This window comes from Anopheles cruzii, chromosome 3 (assembly GCF_943734635.1).
Source record: "Anopheles cruzii chromosome 3, idAnoCruzAS_RS32_06, whole genome shotgun sequence".
Classification (NCBI taxonomy): domain Eukaryota; kingdom Metazoa; phylum Arthropoda; class Insecta; order Diptera; family Culicidae; genus Anopheles; species Anopheles cruzii.
The window spans coordinates 85,514,900-85,537,795 of record NC_069145.1 but is presented as its reverse complement, the minus strand read 5'-3'; the positions used below and the strand labels follow the sequence as shown (position 1 = coordinate 85,537,795).

The window sequence follows — 22,896 nt, the reverse complement described above, 5'->3', positions numbered from 1 at the left end:
GCAACATGGAGAGGCGTTAGGCCAGTTTGTTGTTGGCTTTTGATAAACAACGCACCCGGCCGACTGCCTTGCCGTGGTTGGCCGGTCAGTTGGCAGTTATGACATAGTACGGGGTTCTCCAGTAGCACGGAGCGTGGGTCGTAATAAGGCGTTTTTTTATCTTGATTAATGCGTTGTTGATAGCGTGTTGTGGTGGAACACGAAATTGGTTAGCCGGCTACAAGACCGGCCACCTAAGTCCGGCTGGGGTGCGAGCTCAGCGGGGAGTTCAATATTTTACGCGCCTACTAGTGGATGCTTGGAGCTCCAAAACCCACTCTGTACTAAAAATTAGTACATTTTAGTACAACGGCCCAAAAGGTGCCAGAAATGCTGGGGATCCTTCGGCAATCGGCAGCGATTTTAGTTTCCAAACCACACACACTCCCGTCCAAAAAAGTCGTGCGAAAAGTCGACCACAAAAAAGGGCTTCGTGTGTGGCTTGTGGCGATGATGCATGCGCCGCACGCTCTAGAGTCCAAGTCTCGTACCGTCATCGTTGCCTCGCAGATTTAGCGGCACCTCGGCCCGGGTCTCGTTTGCTTTTGAGGATGCCCAATTCAGGTTCCAGCATCGGCAGCAGCAGCTGGCGACATGAGGCGCGCGCGATATGATGAAAAGCGGTGCAGCGTCGTCGTCGTCGCCTACCTTGCCTTATCGGTGCGCTCTGGCTGCGGCGGCGGCCGCGTTCCCAGGACTTCTGCAGCTCGTGCAGTTGTGTTGTGTTGTCGTTGGTAGAATGCGTGCCCTCCTCCAGCCGACCACCTCCAGTTGTTGGCCGGCAAAAGATGCGTACGTGAGGGCTTCCCGCGGGACCGGTTACGTGGACCCCGAATGTGCCTAGGAGAGCCACTCGCAGGGCGGCGGCGGCGCGGGCTCGATTGTAACACAACCCGGCGAACACACGTTCGTTAGGTGAGGCGCTGAAGGAGGCAGCCACAGCCGCCCGCCGCCACATACCATCCGCCCCGGGGGGGTCCGTGTTTGGTCGTGTTTGGTCAGGTTCAGGTTTATGTTGAGCGCGTTTTTTTCCACCACCACCCCCCGATTCTGCGCCGTCCGTGTCGTCCCGGGCAGAGTACCTATCTCCTCAACTACTGACACAAATACTGAGCCATCGAAGCCATCGTGCAGTTTTATGCCCATTCGCGGGTTTGCGCTCTCGGGAATCCGGGATCCCGAGGTATTGGTGGCGACAAGAGATCCGAGAGCGCTTTTCGCAAAACCACAACATATCTCTTCAGGGGGGACTACGGCGCGCTGGAGTCCCTGGGCCACGTTTTGGGGTCCAACAGTGGGTTCGCGTTGTTCGGTGTTTGTGTGTTGGTGAGGTCTCGCGTGTTGCCGAGAGAGGTAGTCGAAAGTTGTGCTGTGAAGCGGCCAAGACCGGTTCCTGGCGGTACCCGCTCGGAGCCGCACGCCCTTCCAAACGCCGCACGGCGCACGGACCCATCCAGCAGCCCCCGGGGGCTCCAGGTCTTCCCCGTTTCCTCGCTCGCTCGCGCGCATACCGTTCGTTTTTCGGGCTTCTCTCGGGAGCCTTTTGGAGCCAGTTTTCGCCGGCCCGGCCCGCCCGGGGAATCGTCGGGCGACGTTGCCGTGCCCCGCCGGCACGGGGCATAATTCGCGGGCGACGGGGCGGGTTGTTGTGGCGCGCCAGTTTCTTACTCTCTTTCGGGTCCGCCGGGTCGGTGTGTTGCCCTTTAAGCGCCTGTTGTTGGGGACGCGGTACTTTCGTTCGGAGTTTAAATTGTAACGAACTCGTTTGGAAGAGCCACGCCACCGAGCTCGTTGGCGGTCCCGGCCGACGCCGCTTTTGGGCGGGAGTTTCGGAGAACGCGATAAGTGAGGTCTTCCTCTTCTTCCTCTTCGTCTATTGCGGCCACCGGCCAATTGCATTCAGTGCCCACACGGGTCGGGTCCGCGGCGGGACATAGAAAATCTCTCTCCACTTTAGATGTTTCGCGAGCGCGCTCGCAGGTATTTGGAAGTCCGGTCCTCGAGGGCCCCGGTGAGGTCTCGATATTTAGAGTTGGCGCACCGCGTCCCGACCCCGACAACCTGCCTGGGCTGCAGGTGGATTGCCGCCCGGAATGCCTTTTTAACGATTGTTTTCTCTTCCCCGTCTGTAGGTTCCCGATCTACGCGGCTCAAGCCATCGGCTGTTGCGTTTTGCGCACACACGACACGAAGGACCACGAGGATACCACACGACGGCCACAGGAACCGGTGTTCGCAGCCATTCTCTCGCTCTCTCTCTGGACCGCTCCGGAGAGCGGCGATTCTGGGACGCGGGAAAGTTCGATCAGTGATCGACAGGCACCGGTCGAAGGCGGACCACCGTCATCGTCATCGCAAGGATAACCGGAGTGGTGCGTTCCGCTTCCAGACGCCAGGCCCCGGGTCTGGCGCCAAGGGCCACCAACGCAGCGTCGTCGTCGGGCCTTGTGAACTGCGTGTGTGATTGAGTGACCACCGAGTCCGCGGGTGTTTGTGGAGTAACGTCATCAGAATTCCGTCCGACCGACCGACGGGGCCCATTACTCGGTATCTATCGAGCTATCGAGTCCATTTACTCTCCCGTGGCCCGTGGTGCCCGCCGTGTCTAGACGGAACGGAAAGTTATGATAAGGCCTTGACGGTCGACCGGTCGACGGTGTGCCGGTTGTGGAATGTCAATCACGGAGCTGGCTGGTGATAGTGGTGAAAATGAGCGTAACGGCCGCGATGGTCAGCAGTAGCAGGAGCGTTATGATGATCGTGATGGTGATGGCCGCAACCGAAAGCAGTGTCCGACAGCAGTGTTCCAACGCCGGTTCCCCAGTGCACCGCTCTTAGTGGTGACGTCGAGTGTTTCGTTCAGTTCAGACTCCCGATAGAGTCCGAAAGCGGAGTGTCGTTAAAGCCGAAATAGGTCCACGTGCCCCTCGGTCACAGTGTGTGCTCTTTATCTGACCATTGTTATTATAGTTCGATAACGGCGACAAAGTGGTTTTCGGAATTGGAATAGCTAATTACGTTGCGTTTGGGTCGCCGAGCCGAGCTGTGAGTTTCTCCCGTTTGTGCCAGCCAGTAACGTAAAGTCCCCGTGGCCAAAGCAGGCCGTGTGTTCCGATAGTCCCCATCGTTGACGTACAGCGTCAGCGGAGCCATCAGCAGCTTCCACACAGCTCAGCAGCAGCAACGACAGCCTGTTGTTGTTCCGAACCGATCTTTCCATAGCATCCGGCGGACCATTCTTCCCGTAGTCATGACAACGAATAGTAGCAACCTGAAGCTCTCTGGAAATATAGTCAGTCTCACAAGCAAGCAACCACAGCACACACAGCAACAGCAGCAGCAGCAGCCGCCACAGCACCAGCACCTCTCGTTACAGCAGCACCAACAGCACCAACAGCAGTTACAGCATCAGCACTTGCAGCAGCAGTTCCAGAAGCAGAAACTGAAGCACCAACAGCATCAGCAACAGCAGCAGCAGCAGTTCCAGCAGGCAGGACATCCCGTGTTCCCGTCAGCGGCCACCAATGGTCTGAAGCCATCAGCTGTCGGTGGAGGACTTGCCCCGAATGGGCTCGTGAGTGGCATACCGCAGCAGCAGCAGAACGTCAACGTTCCATCGCCGACCGCCGGCAGCCACATCCCGCCCCGGTACCAACCACCACCGCAACCCCACGGCGGCGGTATCCTGAAGAACGGCTACACCAACGGGCACCTGAAGGCCTACCAGAGGCACGAGAACCCCGGCGGTGCCCTCCCGAACGGCTTCAACGGCAGCAAACAGCAGCAGCAGCACTACGGATCGGAGAACCTGAAAAGGCCCCCGAACCCCTCGCGGCTTCTGGCGCCCCGGCAGCACATTCGCTTCTCGAACCTGCCGCCCGTCGTGAACGGTGGGACTTCCGGTGGCCCGCCAACCGCGTCCACGACTCCTACCCTCACCGTAGCACTAAGTCAGCAATCTCAGTCACAGCAGCAGCAGCAGCATCCGACGCAGCCACTGCAAGCCCATCACCACCTGCCGCCGCCGCCGCCCCACACGCGGCTCAGCTCGGAGTCGTCGTCCGAGGACCAGACGACCAGCTCGACGCGATCGCTGCAGGCGCACCTGGCGCACGCTAAACCGAGTCCACCCGTCGCCGGTGCACACCTTCACCAGACGACGGCCATCGTCCATCACCACCCCGCCGGGCAGCAGCCTAACTCTAACGGCCCTGTCAGCGGAGGTGGAGGCCCCACACATCCGGCACTCGCCGCCAAACCGGGGCAGCCTCCGGTGTCGAACCTGCCCACGGCCACCCATCAGCAGCAGCAGCAGGTCCATCCGGTTCAGGTGCACCCACATCCGCAACAGCCACAGGAGATGCTGAAGTTCGTCCGGAAAGCCGAGTCCGAGACCTCCTCGACACCGACCTCGTCCAGTGGTGGCGGTGGTGGCGGCGGAGGCAGCGGCGGTGGCCGCATATCGGCGCTCGAGCAGAATCGACACTTTCAGGTAAGCGCGAGCGCGGTGCGGCCGACAACTTTCCACTCAACTCCTGTTGTCGATCCCGGTAAACCTGTTTTCGCACGCAACCTCACACCCAACGGCCCGCGGCCCCCTATGGCCACACACACACACACGGGATTTGCTCCCCGCGGGAGTTCCCGGGAGGCACCACCCAAACGAAGGAGAAAGTTTGTGACCTTTCCGGCGATGGTCCCACGACCATCGGAGAACCGGACTTTTGGAGACGCTTGTGACTGAATGGCCGGGACTGGACCGCCTTTCGGACGGACCCCCTGCTGCTGGTAGTGGTGGTGGTTTGAAAGTGGCGGCGTTTATCAATGATAAAGTTTCACCCGAAAAATGTCTCACCCGCGGTCCATTTCCAATCCCTCCGGTGGTTTGGTGGTTCCTCGTGGCGAAAGGTGGCCCGTGGCAGGTGATGACGCTCGCCGCCGCCGCCGCCAAAATCTTTGTCTGGTCAGCTTGGTCCACTTGACGCGCGAACTGGAGATTGGGACGACCAGCAACGGCAAACAAAAAGAGATGAATAAAAAATGGAAAGTTATCTTGGGCCAACATCTCCGTTGGAACCGTTGCTTGTAGCGGTTGTCACCACGCGCCGCCACGCGGTGGTGTGAAGGAGCGGCACACTCCCCACCAACTAGCCAGCCAGCCAGTGGTCGCCGGCCAAGTCAATTTGTCAATTCGACACGGTTTGTTGCAATCGCGCGAACGGTCGGCCGGCCGGCCGGACTTGGATTTGGTGTCCGCAAGAAGACCATTAAAGGGGGTCGTCCGGGGGCGGCCAAGAGAATTGTGAGAGTAATTTGCTTTGTGTGCACGCGCCTTGCCCCCCAGTTCCATTAGATTCCGCCATCGGCAACAATGTTGCTGTTGGCGGGTTAGCGGCCAAAGGATGTGGCTGGCTGATTGGAGTTGATGGAACGTGACACAACGCGGGCCTCGGAGACCCCACGGGGCATTCCAAGGGCGATCGATTGTAATCACGCGCAATGCAATGCACAATCTGTCATTGTTTTCCATCGTCGTCTTGAATGCCGCTGGCATGCCCCGAGCCCTTCTCTAATGTCCAGGGCTTTTTGGGGCGGTGAAATGAGTGAGTTCGAAAGGACCACTAGCGTCGGCGGTCGTCGCTGTACGAAGGTGGCTCACCTTCGGCGAATGGATTGACTTTTAATTACAACTACAATTAAAACAAAGTAAATAATGAAACCCGCTGGAGGTCCGACGAAGAAGCGAGCTCCATCACGGCTTTCCCAGGCTGAGGGCCGGCGAAGGCTTCAGGTGCCGACGTGATACGCAAGTTTCGCGCACCAACACCACCCCAGCCAGCATCAAGAAGGCCCTGCAAAGGTCATCGTTTTCTCGGTGCGCCTTTCCAAATATCGCCCCCTCCATTTGCACGATTATTTCATTAAGTCGAAAAAAATTACCCTTAATCAGCTGGCCTCCGGGCCAGCTCCCTGTGTCTCTCGCTCTCGCTCGCTCGTTGTGTGGCCCTGTCCCGCCCGAGGGACAAGCCGATCGGAACGGACCGGCTTCTCGGCGCTCGGCGCTTCGGTGTTCGCCTCTGGGCGGAGGGTAGCAATAAAAACAAATGGTCCAACTTTGTACGGAACGCCCGGAAGATCGGTGGCCGTGAAGGGACGGTGGTATGTTGTAGCCAACCCAGGCGGGAGGGCCCAGGAGCCTTCCGTTGGCTGCTGCTCGTTGTTTTTGCTGATTGCTTTTTGGTTGCCGTCGGAGGATTCGGCTGCCGCCGCCGCCGGTTGATGCATATTCTCATGCGGCGGTAATAACGCTCCGTTAGGTTAATTTCGCTCGCCTGCATTATGATCGTGCATGACCAATATGATCGGCCCAGGGCTGGGAAGGGGAATGGACGGACACACCGTGCGCCGTCATACGAGCCCCCCGGTACCGGGGGAACGGGGATTAACATTTTAAAATCATTAAACAACCACTCGGATGGCCGATCGGCTCTGCAGGTCCAGTGTGCAACATTGTGATCGGTTGATATCGGGAGATGGGAAGATAGGCAACGGATTGTTGACGGGGATCAAACGACGGCATTCTTTTGAACACCGTGTCCTTAGCCCTTTGGAAAATCTACAAGGAAGTAGGGAATGCATGTCAAGTACAAGGTTTTAATATGTTAAAGGAACATTCAGCGGAACAATAGTGTGCAGCATGCACGGACTGAAAATAGGTGATTGACTATACTATTTATTTCCTCGAAGAAGTGACTTTGGTCGTATATTTGAACCCTCTCTTAATTGTTTCTATTCTGTCCAATCTGCAAGACTGGCAAGGGATACAAAACGTACCTAACTTTAAGCATTTGACGTTCGTTGCAACGTTGACAGTAAAGAAAATATTTAGCGAACGTAGACGATTCGTCAGAACGATGACAAAATCTCTTATCGAAAGTGTTAAATTTATTCACTCTTGAGTCAGCAACAAACTAAAAACCTTTTTTGTAGAACCTATTTTATTACACCGTTTTAAGCTCAAAAATTATAAGTCTTTCTTTCTCCACTGACTGTCGCGAACTGCGCGTTGTTCGCTTTTACATCTACTCTAAGGATACTAGATGTGCGTGCGTCGTTCTAGCTATTGTTTCTAGTAAGTCCGCCAGGTGCGCTGGTGCCGGCGGCTAGGACGTACCATGATATCCGTATCGACCATACACAGTTTATACATGATCGAGAGAGTAATAGATGTGCAACAGATCGTGATCGCTTAATTTTATAATCTACGATACTTGTTGATCCACAAACTTTGAGCTTTCGATTTCCCAGTAAAAAAAACCTTACAGATAATTCTGAAGAACTTAAGAGTCCCAGAAAGCTATTCTTGAATCATTATACCGGCAATTACGCCATCGGAGTGTGGGATAAAGCCATTACACTGATGCAGATATTTTCCTTTTTTCTTTTGAAATGAATTCAACCTTTGTGGTGAATTTCTGCTTAGCGCTGTGGTGAATATGGTGTCTGCCGTTGTTGACTTTTGAGCGACGAATCTGTCACTTGATTTGGTAATAATTGGCGAGATTATGTTGCTTGTAGAAAAAATATTTCCGGACTTTCTTCGGGCTTTGAAATGATTCAATCCAATTTATGTTTTTGTTTTGCAAAATGGTTTGCCACTGAAAACGCAAATTTGCAACCGAGTACAGAACATCCGAACGACAACATCCAACGGTTCGGCTTATTGTAAACGGCACGCTTCAGTTCTCACCCTCAATTTTGCTCACATTTGAATGCACCATTAAAACACCAAATAACCATCCCCTTTCCCATGTCGGGCTGCAGAGGTTACATCCGAAAACGGTCGGTGGCACACTCGCCGTTACCGAAAGTGGCGGCGTCCGGTAAACGTATCCGGGGACGGTGGCTGCTGTTATGGCGCTGCTGTGGCCATAAATGTTGGCGTATTGCGCCATTCGCGGTGTTGTCGGTGTGCCAATAATAAAAAAGGAAAGCTTTATTTGGCCAGTTTGGCCAGACCGAGGCTTGTTTATGATGAGAGCCTGGGCCCCGCGCGCGGGGTGTGTAAAAGTGAGAGTTCCCGTCTCCCGGGGCTACTAAAGACCCAGCCTAATCTGCGCCAATTAATCTGGTCCCGTTTTTCACCGAGGGGCCCGATGGTCCCGAACCGTTTCCGTACTTTGTTTGCCGGTCGCACTTCCGGCCTGTGTACTGTGTAACCGGAACCGGCTGGGTGAGCATCGCATTAAACGCTTTTCGTTCCTCAGCTGCCATCATAAAAACGGTGCGCGGTAAATCCATACACGCCACCGGCCGGCCGGCCGGGTCGGTCTTCTTGTGCGTGTTTTCGTAAAAATAATTCTCTTCACCGCGTCTGCAGCGTGTTCGTCGCCGTCCGCTTCGTTGAAGTCTTTCGTTCGGCCCCATCTGTTCTGCGTGATGCCACAAGCTGCGGTTCTTCGGACGGACCAACGCGGCGATACGCCGAAAATCGGCTCGGAGAAACCGGGCGAACGATGATGAAATTTCAATTACCCGTTCCGTGTGCCGGTGGCAAGTGAATGTTTAAGCACGTCGACCGCTAATTACCGGTGTGTGTGCGGTGCCATCGCCGGGATCAAGTGCGAGCCGTACGCGGATCGTAAGAAAGCGTTCACGGTGAGCGGCTTTCGGTCTCTAATCCGGAGCAGTCGGATTACCGTGTGCGCCTCTCTCTCTCTCTCTCTCCCGTTCGCCGAGGCTGATTGGCCACACTGTGGTCACTGTGGGACGCGTCAGCTTCTCACGCAGCCCCGTCGGTTTCGCACCCGTTTATTAGCAATTGCGGAAAAACGGTGGCCTTTTTCGAGCTCTGGCGGGCTCTCAACGCCATCTAATGATCATTTGCGTGCCACGTACGCTGGGAACTGTGCCCCGTGTTGAGCCTCAATTTGGTTGGGTTTTTTTGTTTTTTGGGGTCCACGTTACCCTTCCGACATCGGAATGACTTCTGCGGCCCCACTGCGGCCCCGGGGACGCTGGCGACGGAAGTTGAGGCCTCGATAAATCTGGACATTATCTTAATTTTTGTCCACGGCTTCTCCACACCGGGGCCGGCGGCCGAGGCCAGACATAATGACCAAAATTATGAGCGCCGGTTTCTTGTCCGCAGTTTGGGCAACCTCCGGCGGCCATTCGCATGGACAATCGGACTGTGAAGGCGACTTTTCTGAAGGTTTTCTTGTTTTGTTTTCGGTAAGATTTTCGGACCCCAGCGCTTAAGCAGAAACGTTGGAAAGATTAGGACTCCTCAGCAACACTCCGTCTTAATTGCATTAGTAACGTACACATTTGCCACAATTGCCGTGCGTGCGTGTGTGTGCGCGGTACGCAAATAAACATTGTCTAAATGCGCATGCGCGCGTCGGTTGAGGGCATTTCGTCATGCAAACTTGAAGAGAGGGCGTTAAATACACGATGGCGCGCGCAACCGTGGGCTGGGAACATGGCCATCGTTTATTGCGTTTTGGGAGTGGGACTGTTGTTGTTGTTGCTGTGCGATTGTGTTTCGATGTTTGGGGGGAAGGAGCCCTATGGGAATGCGTGCGAAAGAGGTCCCACGCGATTTGAATGAACCAAAACATGGGACAAAAAAAAAAAACTGAAGTTAGAAGCGATCGTTCGTTGTGGCAAAACGATCTGCAAGATGGATGGGAACAGGTGAGCATAAATTATCCGGCCTCGGCTTATTTGGGCTGGAAAATTGGACCGAACATGCAACACAGGCCAAGGGGGCAGAGCAATGCCATGCCATGCCAGGGGTTTGGTGTTGGTTGGCTCGACAAACGACGTTAATATAATTGAAGTAACCACGCGAATTGGCCGTGTCTTGTTGGTTTGCGTGTTTACAGATAGTGATTTGTCACCCTTTGGGCACGTGGGCCAATAAGTCCGAACGCCAACACGTCGATGGCGCATAAGGGGTCCTGTTGCGTAAAAACGGATATCAAGGTACGTCCCAGCCACAGGCACCAGCGAAACTGGCGGACTTTTTAGAAACTACAGCTAGAACATCTAGCACGCACGCACATCTAGTATCCTTAGAGTAGATGTAAAGACGAATAGAGAAGACAAGAAACGGGCAGTTCGCGACAGACAGTGGAGAAAGAAAGACTTATAATTTTTGAGCTCTTACTTTCACATTACGGTGTAATAAAAGAGGTTCTGCAAAAAAGGTATTTAGTGTGTCGCTGTCTCAAGAGTGAATAAATTTAACAGGTCCTTAAGAGGCTTATTTTTACTGTTTTTGATTTACAACTTTGCATGAGTATTATTCCATGCCCCGTTTGCTGACAATCTATCGAACTTATTGATGATCCAGAGAGCTCTTTAGAGTCGTTTAGTGTGGAAGTGTCTTTCTGAAAGATCTCCCTGCCTTATCGATCCACGTGCTTCGAAAGAGGGTCTGCCTGTCTGAAGCCATTTTCTAATTCTACTTTCGAATCCATCAACCACACAATTGTGTCCAATTTCAAGGCATTAAAAATGCGTATCAACTCCCCGCTGCTCGTACATAAAGGAGGAACGCGGCACACGCCGTCGTCGTCGTCGTGTGGGTTGTGGCGGACATTGTGCCGTCGCCTTCAATCCAGGGAAACAGGAAATCGAATTAAACGCCCACACGCCGGCGACAGACCCACGGGCCACGGACTGATTAGGAAGAGCGATCCACCAGAGGAGGGGGCCGGTGTTTAGGTCCGGACGATCCGAAAACTTCCTAAAGATCAACGACAGCCTCAGCCGCGGTGCCCGTTTCGTCACATTGCTTTCGCCTTTTGATTGGATCGTTAATCAGCATAAACATAACTACCGCCCACCGCTGATTGCGGGCGCGTGTGCCGGCGCGGTCCCAGCCTTCGGATGACAACAATCACAGTACAACCGGAGTAATCCGGAGCCCCGGAGTCCGGAGAGGGGTTAGATGGAAGTGGTGGTACTTGTACGGCATCCCAGGGCTCGGCTAACGAGAGTGACTCATGTCATAAAATTTAACGAACCCAACCCACCACCACCACCACCAGAGTCCCCGGCCACGCACCGGTGACGCCGAGATAAACCGCGCCAGATTGTGGGGCACACGGTGTGTCGTCAACGACGTCATTCGCAAATGTGGCTCCCACAGAAGATCGGGCTCGGGTTCAGCCACCACCACAATGCTCTGCTGCACTCACAGACCGGGACCCGTCTGACCGACCCTAGACTGCACGATTTCCCGGAATATCAATTTACGATCGCTCCGATGCATGCGTGACATTTCACCCACTTTTCCACCCGCTCTCCCTCTCTCACTCTTGAGCTCTCGAAATTCGAAACAGGGAACCGGAGCGGGAGTCCGGATGTCGGTAACGTTGGAGGAATGGCCGGGAGGGGTTACATGTAAACAAAACATAATTCATTCATCTGCCCAACAAAACTTCTCCGGTCCCTCCGCGCGCGAACTGCGGAGTTGGCCTGCGCTTTTGATGGGCGCTGAACCGCAGCGCCGAGCCGCACCGAAGCGAATCGGACTGCAGTTCCGACGCACGGGGGCTGTAATTTCAGACTCCGGAATCCCACACGGCGCTCGGTGGGAAGTGGTCCTCCGGACCCCAGAGACCGGTAGGCGAAGTGAAAGTTGTTCTAGACACTCGACGCTGAGGGTTGCCGCACAACTCTCCAAGTCAAGATGTTGGCCCGCTAAGAACGCGGTCCCTTCGAGACCGGGTTTTTAATTATCACCCACAGAACAAAGGGCGACCGGCTCGGGTTCCGGTCGTTATCGCGTGGGACACCCCCCCCACCCCTCTGGCCACCAGTGGAAAGTGAAAAACGAGAAAAGTGAGACCGATTTTCCGGAAACCTCCCGGGGGTCGGCGGCCGCATAAAAATCACATCCATTATGAGCTGAGCCCGAGTCACGAGAAGATGGCAGTGGCAAGAATTAAAGGCCCCTCTTCCCGAGTGGCACCAAGCAGAGGGGGTTGGACATTTATTTTCTTCTCGCCGTGCCGGGCCGGCCCGTGGGTCGAGAGGGAAAGTGTCGTGGTACGACGGGGCAGATGCAACGCAGCCGGAAGATGATCGTCTGCTTATCATACCGCGGAGTGGACCGTTGAAGTGGTTCCGATGATGGACCCCGATGGGCCGATCGTGGCGACCATGGAGAGTCGTAATTATATCGCGAGCGAGAACATGTTTATTATCATGTAAGTTGCGTGCAGAAGAGGGCACTTTAAAGGCCCGTTTTTTAATCGAGAACCCCGTTTTATGTGCATCCTCAAGCGTGTCCCTCCGGTGGCAGCTGATTCTCCGCAGGTCGGACTCCCTTAAAGGAGGCTTAAGGGCTGAATTGCTACATGTTTGTGGTGCAGAAACTTGTCGAAAAGTTTCCAGCCGTAACAACCTATCAGTACCGGCCACCAAGCACCTGCCTCCGGGACCGAGAGTCGCCGCCGATGACGGGCGTGTTTTATGTGCCCAGGCACGATCACAAACGATCGATCGTTAAACAGACGTTTATTTGGCGGGTTGCATTTCACTGCCGATGCCATAAAGCTGCGTTGCAACTCCGGTTGCCAAACCGCACGGACCGTAATGTCTTTTGCGTCCGACGTAAGAACCAGCTTCTCAGACTTCTCAACTGACGGGCGAGGCGACTGACGAGGACCTCCAATTTAGCTCCACAGGTGTCGAAAAATGTTACCCCATTTGCGCACCGGATCGGAGCGGGCCGGAGCGGGACAGGTGATGCTTTCGCCCGGCATTCCTTCCCGGTCGGTCGGCTGGTCCGGCGATGATCGATCGACGGCGTTTTTTGCACAACATAGTTGCCGCCGGGTTGGGCTGTGGAAACCCGGCCCGGGTCACCCGTCGATCGATCTCTTTCACCTGATTCTCGGCTCGGCTGGGGGCTCTTTTCCGCTCCCGGTCGGGCATTTCGCATTTCTTTTCGCGCTTCTTCTCGGTTGATATGTTTTTATGCTCCGTCACCGTGTGTACCGGGGCGGTGCAAATTGCGGGCATCTTTCATCTGCCCCGCGGACGCGGACTTATTAAGATTATGGCAAATATTTGCCCTCGTGACGGTGACCGGGGGGTTTTAGTGGCCAACAATGTGTTCATTCATACGCGCTCGGTGCTCTCGGGTGTGTGTGTGTTGAGAGAGTGTCCGCGCGGTCTCAATTCCCCGTCCGGACGCGGTCCGGGAAGCGTCGGAATTCACTGTTCGTCTGGGACCAGAAACCGACCGAGAGGCTAAAGCCGATGACAAATGGCCACCCCTTGCCGGTGATGGTCGTCGTTGAGCGTTGTCGTTTTGGCTTCCAGATTGATTAAGCGATCTGTCGGGCAATGGATCGTTGCATTCGGTGGAGGACCGTTCCCACCGGAACCGATGTATCGATGTAAGGGCACTATTTGTACTAAAATAATTAACCATGTATGGTAAGGGTCCTTTACTGGAAATTATTCTGAGCGGACTCGATCCGATAATTACGCGGGTGTGGAGAGGCCACACGTTGGCCGCATAATAGCCGATGACGGAACACCGTCTCATTACGGCCCAAGAAGTGACGACAGCTTCAACCAGAGATCATGCTGGATTCATACCAAATGGACAGAGAGCAACTTTGGAGCATTCCATCATCATTAGTCGCAGAGTCGTCCTGTCGGGTTAACTCCGGCGCGCGCTCTCTAATGCTTTAATCCTGCCCTCGGTCGGGAACTGTCGCGCCTTGGCGCAACAAATTGTGAACCTCCGGACCGCCGACAATCGATGATTAATGGGAGACCGGCTACAAATGCTCGGTGTGTGTGTTGTGCTGTAGTCACTGAAAGAAGATCACTTTTCACGGATCACCATGCCCAACTCTCTGTGAGCCTCTTTCGTTCGGCCACAAGAGAGCGCTTGTGCTTTTCGACGAGCGCCCGGTGGACATGTGCACAGCGTTTAATGGCCGCACAGAACGGGGCTTTGCCTCTCCGATCGGTTCCCGGTTCCCACGCTCGGGCTTCGAGACACAGCGCAGAGAGGTCCCAAATCTCGTCGCCTGCCTGCCTCCGGAATGGAATGAGGAAGCTCTTACAGCAGCAGCAACGCGCACACACAAAACATGTGTAAACGCAGCGCGCAAGGAGCGCCAAAAGGAAGAAGCAAGAAAGAACGCGTGACAGAGAGAGACGGGAGGTTAAGAAGCCGTCGCCAGAGTCACCCCAGTTGCGGTGAGACCCTCGCCTTCACCGGCCCACCGGACGCATTCGTTATTAGAAGCCAACTTCCTCGGCCGGTACTTAATTAACAGCCCGGGTCTCGGATCGCCTCGGTCCCACGATGGGCTGCACCGAGACGCCGCTCCGCGTGATCCGCTTGCATGCGACCCTCAGCTTTTATGTCGGCTTCCGGAAGCGCACCGGGTGGCTACCGCGTTAGATTGGATTTATGCTGTGGCCGCCGCCAGTTGGGTGCGTACACGTTGATTGATTCCCCGCCGGGGGAATCGACTCGCCTTCGGTCACGGTTCGTGAAGTGAGTTTCAGGTGTACCGAGTGCGACTTTCAATCTCTTCATCTGCGCCCCGCCGTCCACGGGTGTTTATGACGGGGGTCTCAACTAATCATCGGCTACGTGGCGGCGGCGGTCAGAAGCGCTCCACATACGTGGAGCGAAGTGGGTCATAGCCGCCGGGGAGGTATTAGCATTCTCCACGGATGCTTTGGCGGCTCAGACAATTGGGGCGCCAACATCGGGCTGGATGCTGTTGGAAGATATTTTTCTGAAGGTGCGCGTTGGACAAATCAATCTCACTGGCCTTCGGTGGGCTCATTAGGCTTCGAAGGCCGAACCGGTTCCATGCGACACTTTTTGAGCGTTCCCCCTAAATTTTTCCGGCTGGCCGCCCGGAGGAAACACATTCCAACGGTTTCTCGACGATTAAACATCTTTTTTTGTGTTGTTGGGAGAACATCAGACGCCGTATCATCGCTGCGGAGTGTGTAGGATAAATAAACTGGCCATAAATAGAAATCATAAGCAAACTAATGACCCAATTTCGGGAGGGATTCTTACATAACGCGCGGGTCCGTGGGTCTTCCTTGTGAGGTCTTCCCGAGAGGCACCGCCTGTCTCGCTCTCCCTCTCGCGATCGCTGGAAGTGGTAAATTTGAAACACGAGAAAACCGATAATCATCAAACTCCAACCGGCTCCTCTCGCTTTGGAACTCTGCGCGCACACGCCATAAACACGCTGCGATGCGACGGACTTTCTTCGCTTCGATCGCTTTGATCCTCCCGATCCTCCCGAGCGCTGTGGTCCGTTTATTTTCTTTATCTTCCTGTTTTGCTGTGCTCCGGTACGCCCGATTCCAGATTCCAGATCACGGCGGCGTACCGATAAACATGACACACGATCGCTCGTCACGGCTTGTCAGAATGCAACCACCTCGGGATCCTCGGGGGCTGTTAATTGAGCTGAAGAATACCCCTTGGTCCGAAGGATGGCCGCTTCCTGGCGGGCGGCGTATGAGAAACGAGGTGTGAAAAGTCATTTTGTCTGGCCCTCGCCGGAATCGAACGGTTTCGGTTGTAGTCTTCGCGCTTCGGCCCCCCCCGAAAAGGTGATCCCGGTGATGCTCGACATCCTCGATGGGTCCGCCGACGCCGCCGCCACAAGAGACTAAACAAAACCCGCAGCAGCAGCACCGGTGAGGAAGAAATAGGTTATGTTTTGTTTATTTGTCTGCCCCGCTTCCTGTCACGTGCCTTCGGCCGGGTGTGGTTGTGTCTGTTGGCCAGAGTTTCCTCTCCTTCTGTTGTGCTGCACTTGCTCACCTTACCGTTGAAGTACATTCCAAACGGACCGCGAGTCTAGTGCCGTTCTTTTTCCTAATGCTGGGCCCGAAGCACCGCATTGCGCAACCCACATTCGGCCGATGGGGGTGCTTAGGGGAAAGAGGCAGAATGAGGACAAACGTTTAGGGCAAGAGAAGGGCCAACTAATGTTTGACAAATAAAAAACGGGGTCCAAACGTGGCTCGGGGTGACTAGGAAAAAGAAAGGAAAAATGCTGGCGAATGATTGATCGGTGGAAGCGGAAGAAAAATGATGAACGACTGAGAGAGAGAGGGCAACATTATAATAGATCATCAAATAAATAAACAAAAAAGGAAGGAACGACGCTCACCGAGAATGTTCCAAAGGGGCAGCCGAAGGTGGCAGGGAAAAACCGGCCAGCTCTAGGCAGACCAGCTCCCTTTTATGGGGTCCCGTTTACTGTTTACTTGCATAAGTGTGGAACATTAGCGGCACCAAATTGAACACCTTGTGCCAGCCCTTTGTGGGGATGTTTTCATTTCGAATCTTCACCCCGTCGTCAAATCATCTGCCCCGGGTTTCATTACGGTCTCCATCTACGTAAATGGGACGGTTTTATTGTTTCGTATCAAGCGTCGCCGACAAACGTCCGCCGACGCCGGGACCGAGGCCGCTAAGGTGCCAAGCAATTAACGAATTATGATTTACAATCACCATAAAGTCGCAGCGCAAAGGTGTGGTTCCGTGGTCCATTAGACACGGAACCCATTCACGGGGCTCATGGCTTACTCACGAACCCCGGCCAGTCGTGACAGTTGCCCGGTGCAGCAAATGAACCGTGTACTTGGGTCATTAGGAGTGCGATCACTCTCTAGGCCTGGGGGCCGGTTAGGATATCTGGGCCGGCGATCTCCAATAGCGTTCAATCAAATTGCGCGATTGCGAAATGTAGTCCCTCTGGCGTGTGGCTTTCGGCGATCGATGTAACGTTCGCCTAATACCCTATTAGAGCGCCAGCAAGCCTTCGGGTGGCAATAAGAAGCGTTTCACCCAAAACAGGATCACCGCGGGCCGAACAGAAAAATAGGGAATAAATCGCAAGGGTGTGTCTCTGCAACTGGCCTTTCCACGGTTGGGCTTCGCTCTGCGATTGTGTAACGCCAACATAGTGAAGGGCCGGTGAACTCCTTCGTAGGTCTGCAAGAAAACCGAGGAAAAGCCACCCATTTTCCCGGCTGCAAAGAACGCGCGGCCATCAGAACCAAAAAAACACCTAAAAAGAACGATCGTGAAATAAATTTGTAACTTCCTGCTTTTCCAACCGCCCGGCCGCAGAACGGTACCGAACTGGTGGAGAGGGGCATCGAACCAGCATCATCTCGTAACCTTTCTTCTGCGCCTCTTGCTTCGGCGGCGAGAGGAAGCAACATTTTATTTACCGTTTCTCGAAATCGCACCTCGCCAGGCCCGGGCCGCGATCGTTCACTTCCACGGTTGGGTAATTAAAGCAAAATTCCGATCGGGCGAGCGAAAATTATGCTGCGCCGATGGTGTGGATACCTGGGGCCCCGGTCGGTCGGCAGGCTCTTGGTCCATCCACCAATGCAGTGGCCACCAATGTTCCGCTCCATCTGCTGCCGCTGCTGGTGCTGCTCCGGCTGCATTCCCAGCTTTAATTCGTCCAGCTATTTAAGCAGCCGTCCGTGTGTTTTTTTTATGCATTATTTCCTTGTTTCTTCTGTTTTGGAATTGCTCCATCTGCGCGCGCCGTCAGAAAACCTGCTTTTTCGCGCCGCGAGACGAACGCGGGAACGCGGATGGAGCGCGGGCCGAGTCAGGCCTTCCCTAGCACAGGCGCTGTGTGATCCTCTCGGATCGGATCAACGAATGGTTTGCGGCTTGCGCGAAATTAATTCCTCTCATTCCTGCGATGCCGACCGGCGAAGGAGCGGCCAATTGGATCACATTTTTCCCAGCTCATTTCCACACCGGGTTCCGCTCGGTTCGAGTATTTATGTCACCGCCCGTAATTGAGTGGCGGAGGGCGATGGCGGCGGAACTAGAGAACCCTTCGCGCTCGCTGTGAGAGTTTAGCACCTCGCCATTTATGTGGCGCTTCCAATTCCGATCAAATCGTTCCGATGGTTTGGTAAAATGAAGTGCTGACCCCGCTTTCGAGGGTCACACTTCACGCGTCGGTCCGGCCTCGAGACCTTTACCTTGACTGGCCACGATTTACGTCCGTTTCCTTTCCCTTTTTTGTTTTTGGTGCCGTTGTTTGGTTTGGTCCGGCCGGGCCATGTAGGCAATTTGTTGGTCGCTGATTTCGATGATAAACCGCTCCGTTGCGAGCCGACTGAGTTTACGACTTCATCATCCACCGCTCGCAAGGCGAACATTAATTTGCACAAAACTACGAATTCATTTATGCGTTTATTAAGCCCCGTGCCCCGTTCCGTTACAACGCACGTCGTGGCCGACACTAAATTTTATGTCTTCTACACTTAATAAACGGTACATTTTCGGAGGCTTATAAGCTGGACCTTCTGACTGTTTCGAGTCTGGTGAATGATTTGTTAGTAAATTAGAAACTATTAGAGTATTCGGACACGTAGACCTCCCAGCTCCAGGGCCAAGTCTTAGACGGATACGTACAGCAACCTCGGGAGGTCAACAGCCAGAAAATGATCCACGCTCGCAATCTGCATCGAGCCAATGCGCAATAGAACACAGTCTCGGGGAAGTCTCGGGAACTGTGCGCTCCTACGTGTGGCCCCGGTGAAGGTGGCCCCGGTGAAGGTGGCCCCCCGGAGGAGGAGATGCGATAATCGAGCACGCTGGAGCATCTGCAGCCCCCGGGCCGAGTGGATCCATCCGGAGCCACAACCGCATTCGGGAGGAATGCCTCATAATTTGAATATTCCACAAATTTCCATCATCTCGATCGAGCTCTCCCATTCTCTCTGATCTGGGAGCTCCGTTGGTGGCCACCGTCGACGGTGATGGGCCACGATCAGCCAGGCCTGCGGTGCTCGTCGGTGATTTGTGCGGTGTGCCTATGCGCCCGCGAAACTCTAGGGCTGGGCTGGGTGACCTGAGTGCGCCCGAAGGGCTAAACCACCGCGCGGCGAAGATGCCATCATTATCGCCCCAAAAGGGCGAGAGGGCTGATGAAATTGGCCACTGGGTGTCGGTGTGTCTCGGGGGGGCGGGCACAGAATGAAATGTAAATTAGTCTCTCACCGTACGTGACTTTTCACGACTTGCGGCGGTGGCAGCGTGCTCCGTGGGACGTGGCTTTTGCCGGAAACGTGACACGGCGCACGGTCCATTCGGCCGCCGCCGCTGGGCGGAAGCGGAAAGTAGAGCGATTGTCCGCCCACTCCAGTTACCGTCCGGGGTGGATTTGTTTCTGGCGCCTTATAGAGATTAGAGACGTTTACACCCAACCTAATTATGAACTCGATGTCACCGTTCCACAGAATCTACTGGCCGAGCTGCGGGCACTGAAAGAGGCTAACCAACGGTTGAGTGACGACAACCAGGAGCTAAGGGACCTGTGCTGCTTCCTGGATGACGATCGGCAGAAGGGCCGCAAGTTGGCCCGGGAATGGCAACGCTTCGGGCGGTACACGGCCAGCGTTATGAGGCAGGAGGTGTCCGCGTATCAGGTAGATATCCGTGCGGCCATTCTAGTCCTAGTGAGCGATCCTAACGCGGTCTTTCTATCTTTTCGGACGACAGACGAAGTTGCGGCAGCTGGACGACAAGCAGCAGGAGCTGATCCGGGACAATCTCGAGCTGAAGGAACTCTGCCTGTATCTGGACGAGGAGCGGAACAACACGAACGGCCGGGTGGCGGCCACCGTCTGCTCGAGCTGTGGCTCGAACGCGACGACGACGAATGCGGTTCCGCTCCGGGACGACGGTGACGGTAGCAGCTCGAGCACGAACGCCGACGAAACCCTGCACAATATTGGCCAGTTCTGTCGCAACGGAATGACGGTAAGCAGGAGTCGGCCCCGTCGCCCGCCCCACACGACTAATAGGGTTTCCCTTTGCGTCTCGACAGGACCTCAACATGCGCTCGACGCTCAGCGATCAGACGCTCCAGTACGTGCGGGCCCTCGAATCCCGGATACGGCAGCTAGAGGAGGAACGGGCCGTGGTGTTGAATAACTCGGCCGTTGCCACCACAAACGGTGGTGGCAGTGGTGGCGGTGGCGGAGGAGGAGGAGGTCAGGTGACCTCAGGCACGGATCCAATTTCCGGACGGCCCGAAGCCGTCGTGAGGGCATTGCAAGTGCTTGAGGTACGCGAGCAGCTGGAACGCGAGCGGATCGGTACGACGCCGCCGGATCAGCTGGACGACGGCGAGAAGGCACTGGTCCGCGAGATGTGCAATGTGGTGTGGCGCAAGCTGGAGGAGGCTCCCAACACCGGCATCGATCAGCACGTCTGACCACCCCGTTTGGATGGTCCAATTTCAAACACGACGATGTACAAATTAATCCTAATGAAACGCTCGGCAGCAGTCCACTATGAAGATCAAATCTTTCACGTTCTACGTCACGGGGTGGCCACCGATCCGAGGGCGATCTTGTGCGCGACACAAGAACTACTCTCAGAGGTCCCATGGTACCCGAGGCCACATTCCCGACTCCCTTCGAGAGAGCTCATGCGAGAGCGAGCCCGCGCACGGAGAGCGGGACCAGGGAAACGAGCATCGGCCACTGCTAGGTTTAGTGTATTTATCTTCGGTCATCGTTTATGTTAGGGCTATGGGTGTGCCGTTCGTTTCCCGTTGTGATCCTTGCGATCCTCCTGTGCCGGCGCGGCCTCGCATGACGCCCCCTTTCTGGCGACCCGACTCGGAGAAGAATATGTACAAGCTTTAGCGTAGTCAGAGTCACAGGGATACAGGTAGATGCGTGCGGCTTTTATCAATTTTATACGGTATCTGTAGCGTTATCATAGCTCTTCACTTTGCCCGTCGGAAGTGATCAGTGTGCAAACACGGCGGACGCTATGTCACCGATGTGGACGGCGGCGGGCAACATCAGAGGCGGGTTGGCCGCCCGATTGGCTTTACTGTAACAGGATAGGCTAGGCTAGGGCTAGCAGATAACAACGGTTTTTTTACACATACACCTAACCTGTACAGAAACGAGCGACGACTGTGACGCGACGACAGAGGGACAAACGAGAAAACGGACGGCGTGTAACGTTTAAGGCAATGATAAGTGTTGTTTTATGTATGCATTCATTTATACACCGGAACTCGTATAATATTTTATTGCTATTTTTATGAATATTTTATGGAGACGATTATTGAAAGAGCAAAAATAAATTGTTATATGTCTTACGCATGGATTTTGTATCGCGCGTCTGGTATCGCTTTCTTCTCGGGTTTCCTTTCCGATTGGGCGTTGAAATATTTCACTGCGGTTCGCTTTTTGCCACGGCACACCGTTCGTTTGAACCGGTTCGAAAGAAATATTTCACACAATTCTTCCTTTTGCGGAAATTCATAGAAGTGTCATTCGACTTTGAATTTTCAACGGTCGGCCACGTGCAAATGACCAGAAATGCGGAGAATTTTCCAGAAAAAGTATTCCGTGCATTGATTCTTTTCGTTCCCAATCGATTTAATGTTTCTGATTCCTTAGATCGGGTTTGACCTTTAAAAAAACATGAAAATGTGCCTAACGTAGGTTCATTCATAGGTCAAAGAGTCAGCTCAGCAAATTACATTGCTTATTTTTCTACCAAACATAATGCTTTCCTTCGCTTTCGAAAATGGTAAACAACGAAACGGGCAAGCTGTTTAATGGCAGCATGTTATGCTGGCCGTTTATTTACGTTTCTTAACTCGTGTTGAAAACCAAATTGCCACACCACCACCTTCAGCCTAAGTTTCTCGATGTTTGCTCCTTCTGCCTTCGGCTGGCGCTCGCTGGATCAAGGGGCAATGAATCACCCTATGCCGTACGACCCGACGACCTCTGGGAAGTGTCGTTTCATCAAACATATCGTTGGCAGTGACTTTCGTTTCGTGTGTATCACGTCGTCGCCACAGGCACAATGTTGTCGGTGTAAACAGCGGACGGACGGAAACACTTTCTTCCACCTGCGACTGCGCCGGTCTCGGTCGGGCGTGCGGTTGGATGAAAACCAGAAATTGAAAGAAAAGTGAAATTACAAACCAAGCAATCCGATCGTGTAGCGATCGTACGCCACGATCGCGTGCCGGCGCGCGAGAGCATAAGAAAGAGAGAGAGACACGAAGCTATGCTGCCAACATCCGACGATTCCGCCGCCGATTGAGATGAAACCCGTGGAGGGTTTAAGCTGCTGATGACTGGGTCGGTAGGTTAATGTGAAGGAGTTTTTCTTATGCCACTCGCCCGATGGCGACTGTTTAATGTAAAGCACTTGCATTTTTCCATCAATCTCTGTTGATAGACTAATTTTTGAGTTTACTAAAACATGCTTTAGGGCACGCTTCACTGAAAATAAGCCATTTCCTTCGGCGATCCCATTTTTTTCGTACGGTGAGTTTCGCCTTGGTATCGGCCAGCGCGCGGATAAATTGCCCAATCTGTGGTAAACGTGGTAAAACGTACGCAGCGCAGCACGGAAAGTGTACTCAATTGCCAGCACGTTAAGCCTGGCTGGTTTAAGGGAACGTCGAAAACCCCGATGCCAGCCGATCGGCGGAGTGTGTGGTCGAATGTGGGTCATCGCCAACCGAAGGCGACCCAACGTTTCCGAGTGCGTGCGTCTCCGGTATACGCAGACACTCGCAAAAAAGGCGCCCATCTCGACCCAACCCGAGAACAGGTTGTTGAACGCGGCGACCGAGATGGAACCCACGCTCGGGAGGTGATGGAATTTGGGCAACATTTTTAATGCTCGCCCGGACGCCCGCAAGATTAACGACGAAACGCCGACCGCCGCGCGCCGATCGATCAAGCGGAACCCTTGGGCAATCGATCATTCTGGGGCGGACAGCTGGAAGCGCCTTGGGG

The 22,896-nt window shown here is 54.4% G+C and overlaps 1 protein-coding gene across 1 annotated transcript; it reads left to right on the top strand.

Annotated features, from left to right (window-relative positions):
* The first annotated feature begins 3,289 nt into the window (after nucleotides 1-3,289).
* LOC128271195 (uncharacterized) lies at nucleotides 3,290-21,215 on the top strand. Its single transcript, XM_053008638.1, has 4 exons — nucleotides 3,290-4,531; nucleotides 19,348-19,536; nucleotides 19,610-19,870; nucleotides 19,938-21,215. Exons 1-4 carry the CDS (start codon nucleotides 3,290-3,292, stop codon nucleotides 20,325-20,327), a joined length of 2,082 nt encoding a protein of 693 aa, XP_052864598.1. The 3' UTR covers nucleotides 20,328-21,215.
* Nucleotides 21,216-22,896: the final 1,681 nt, after the last annotated feature.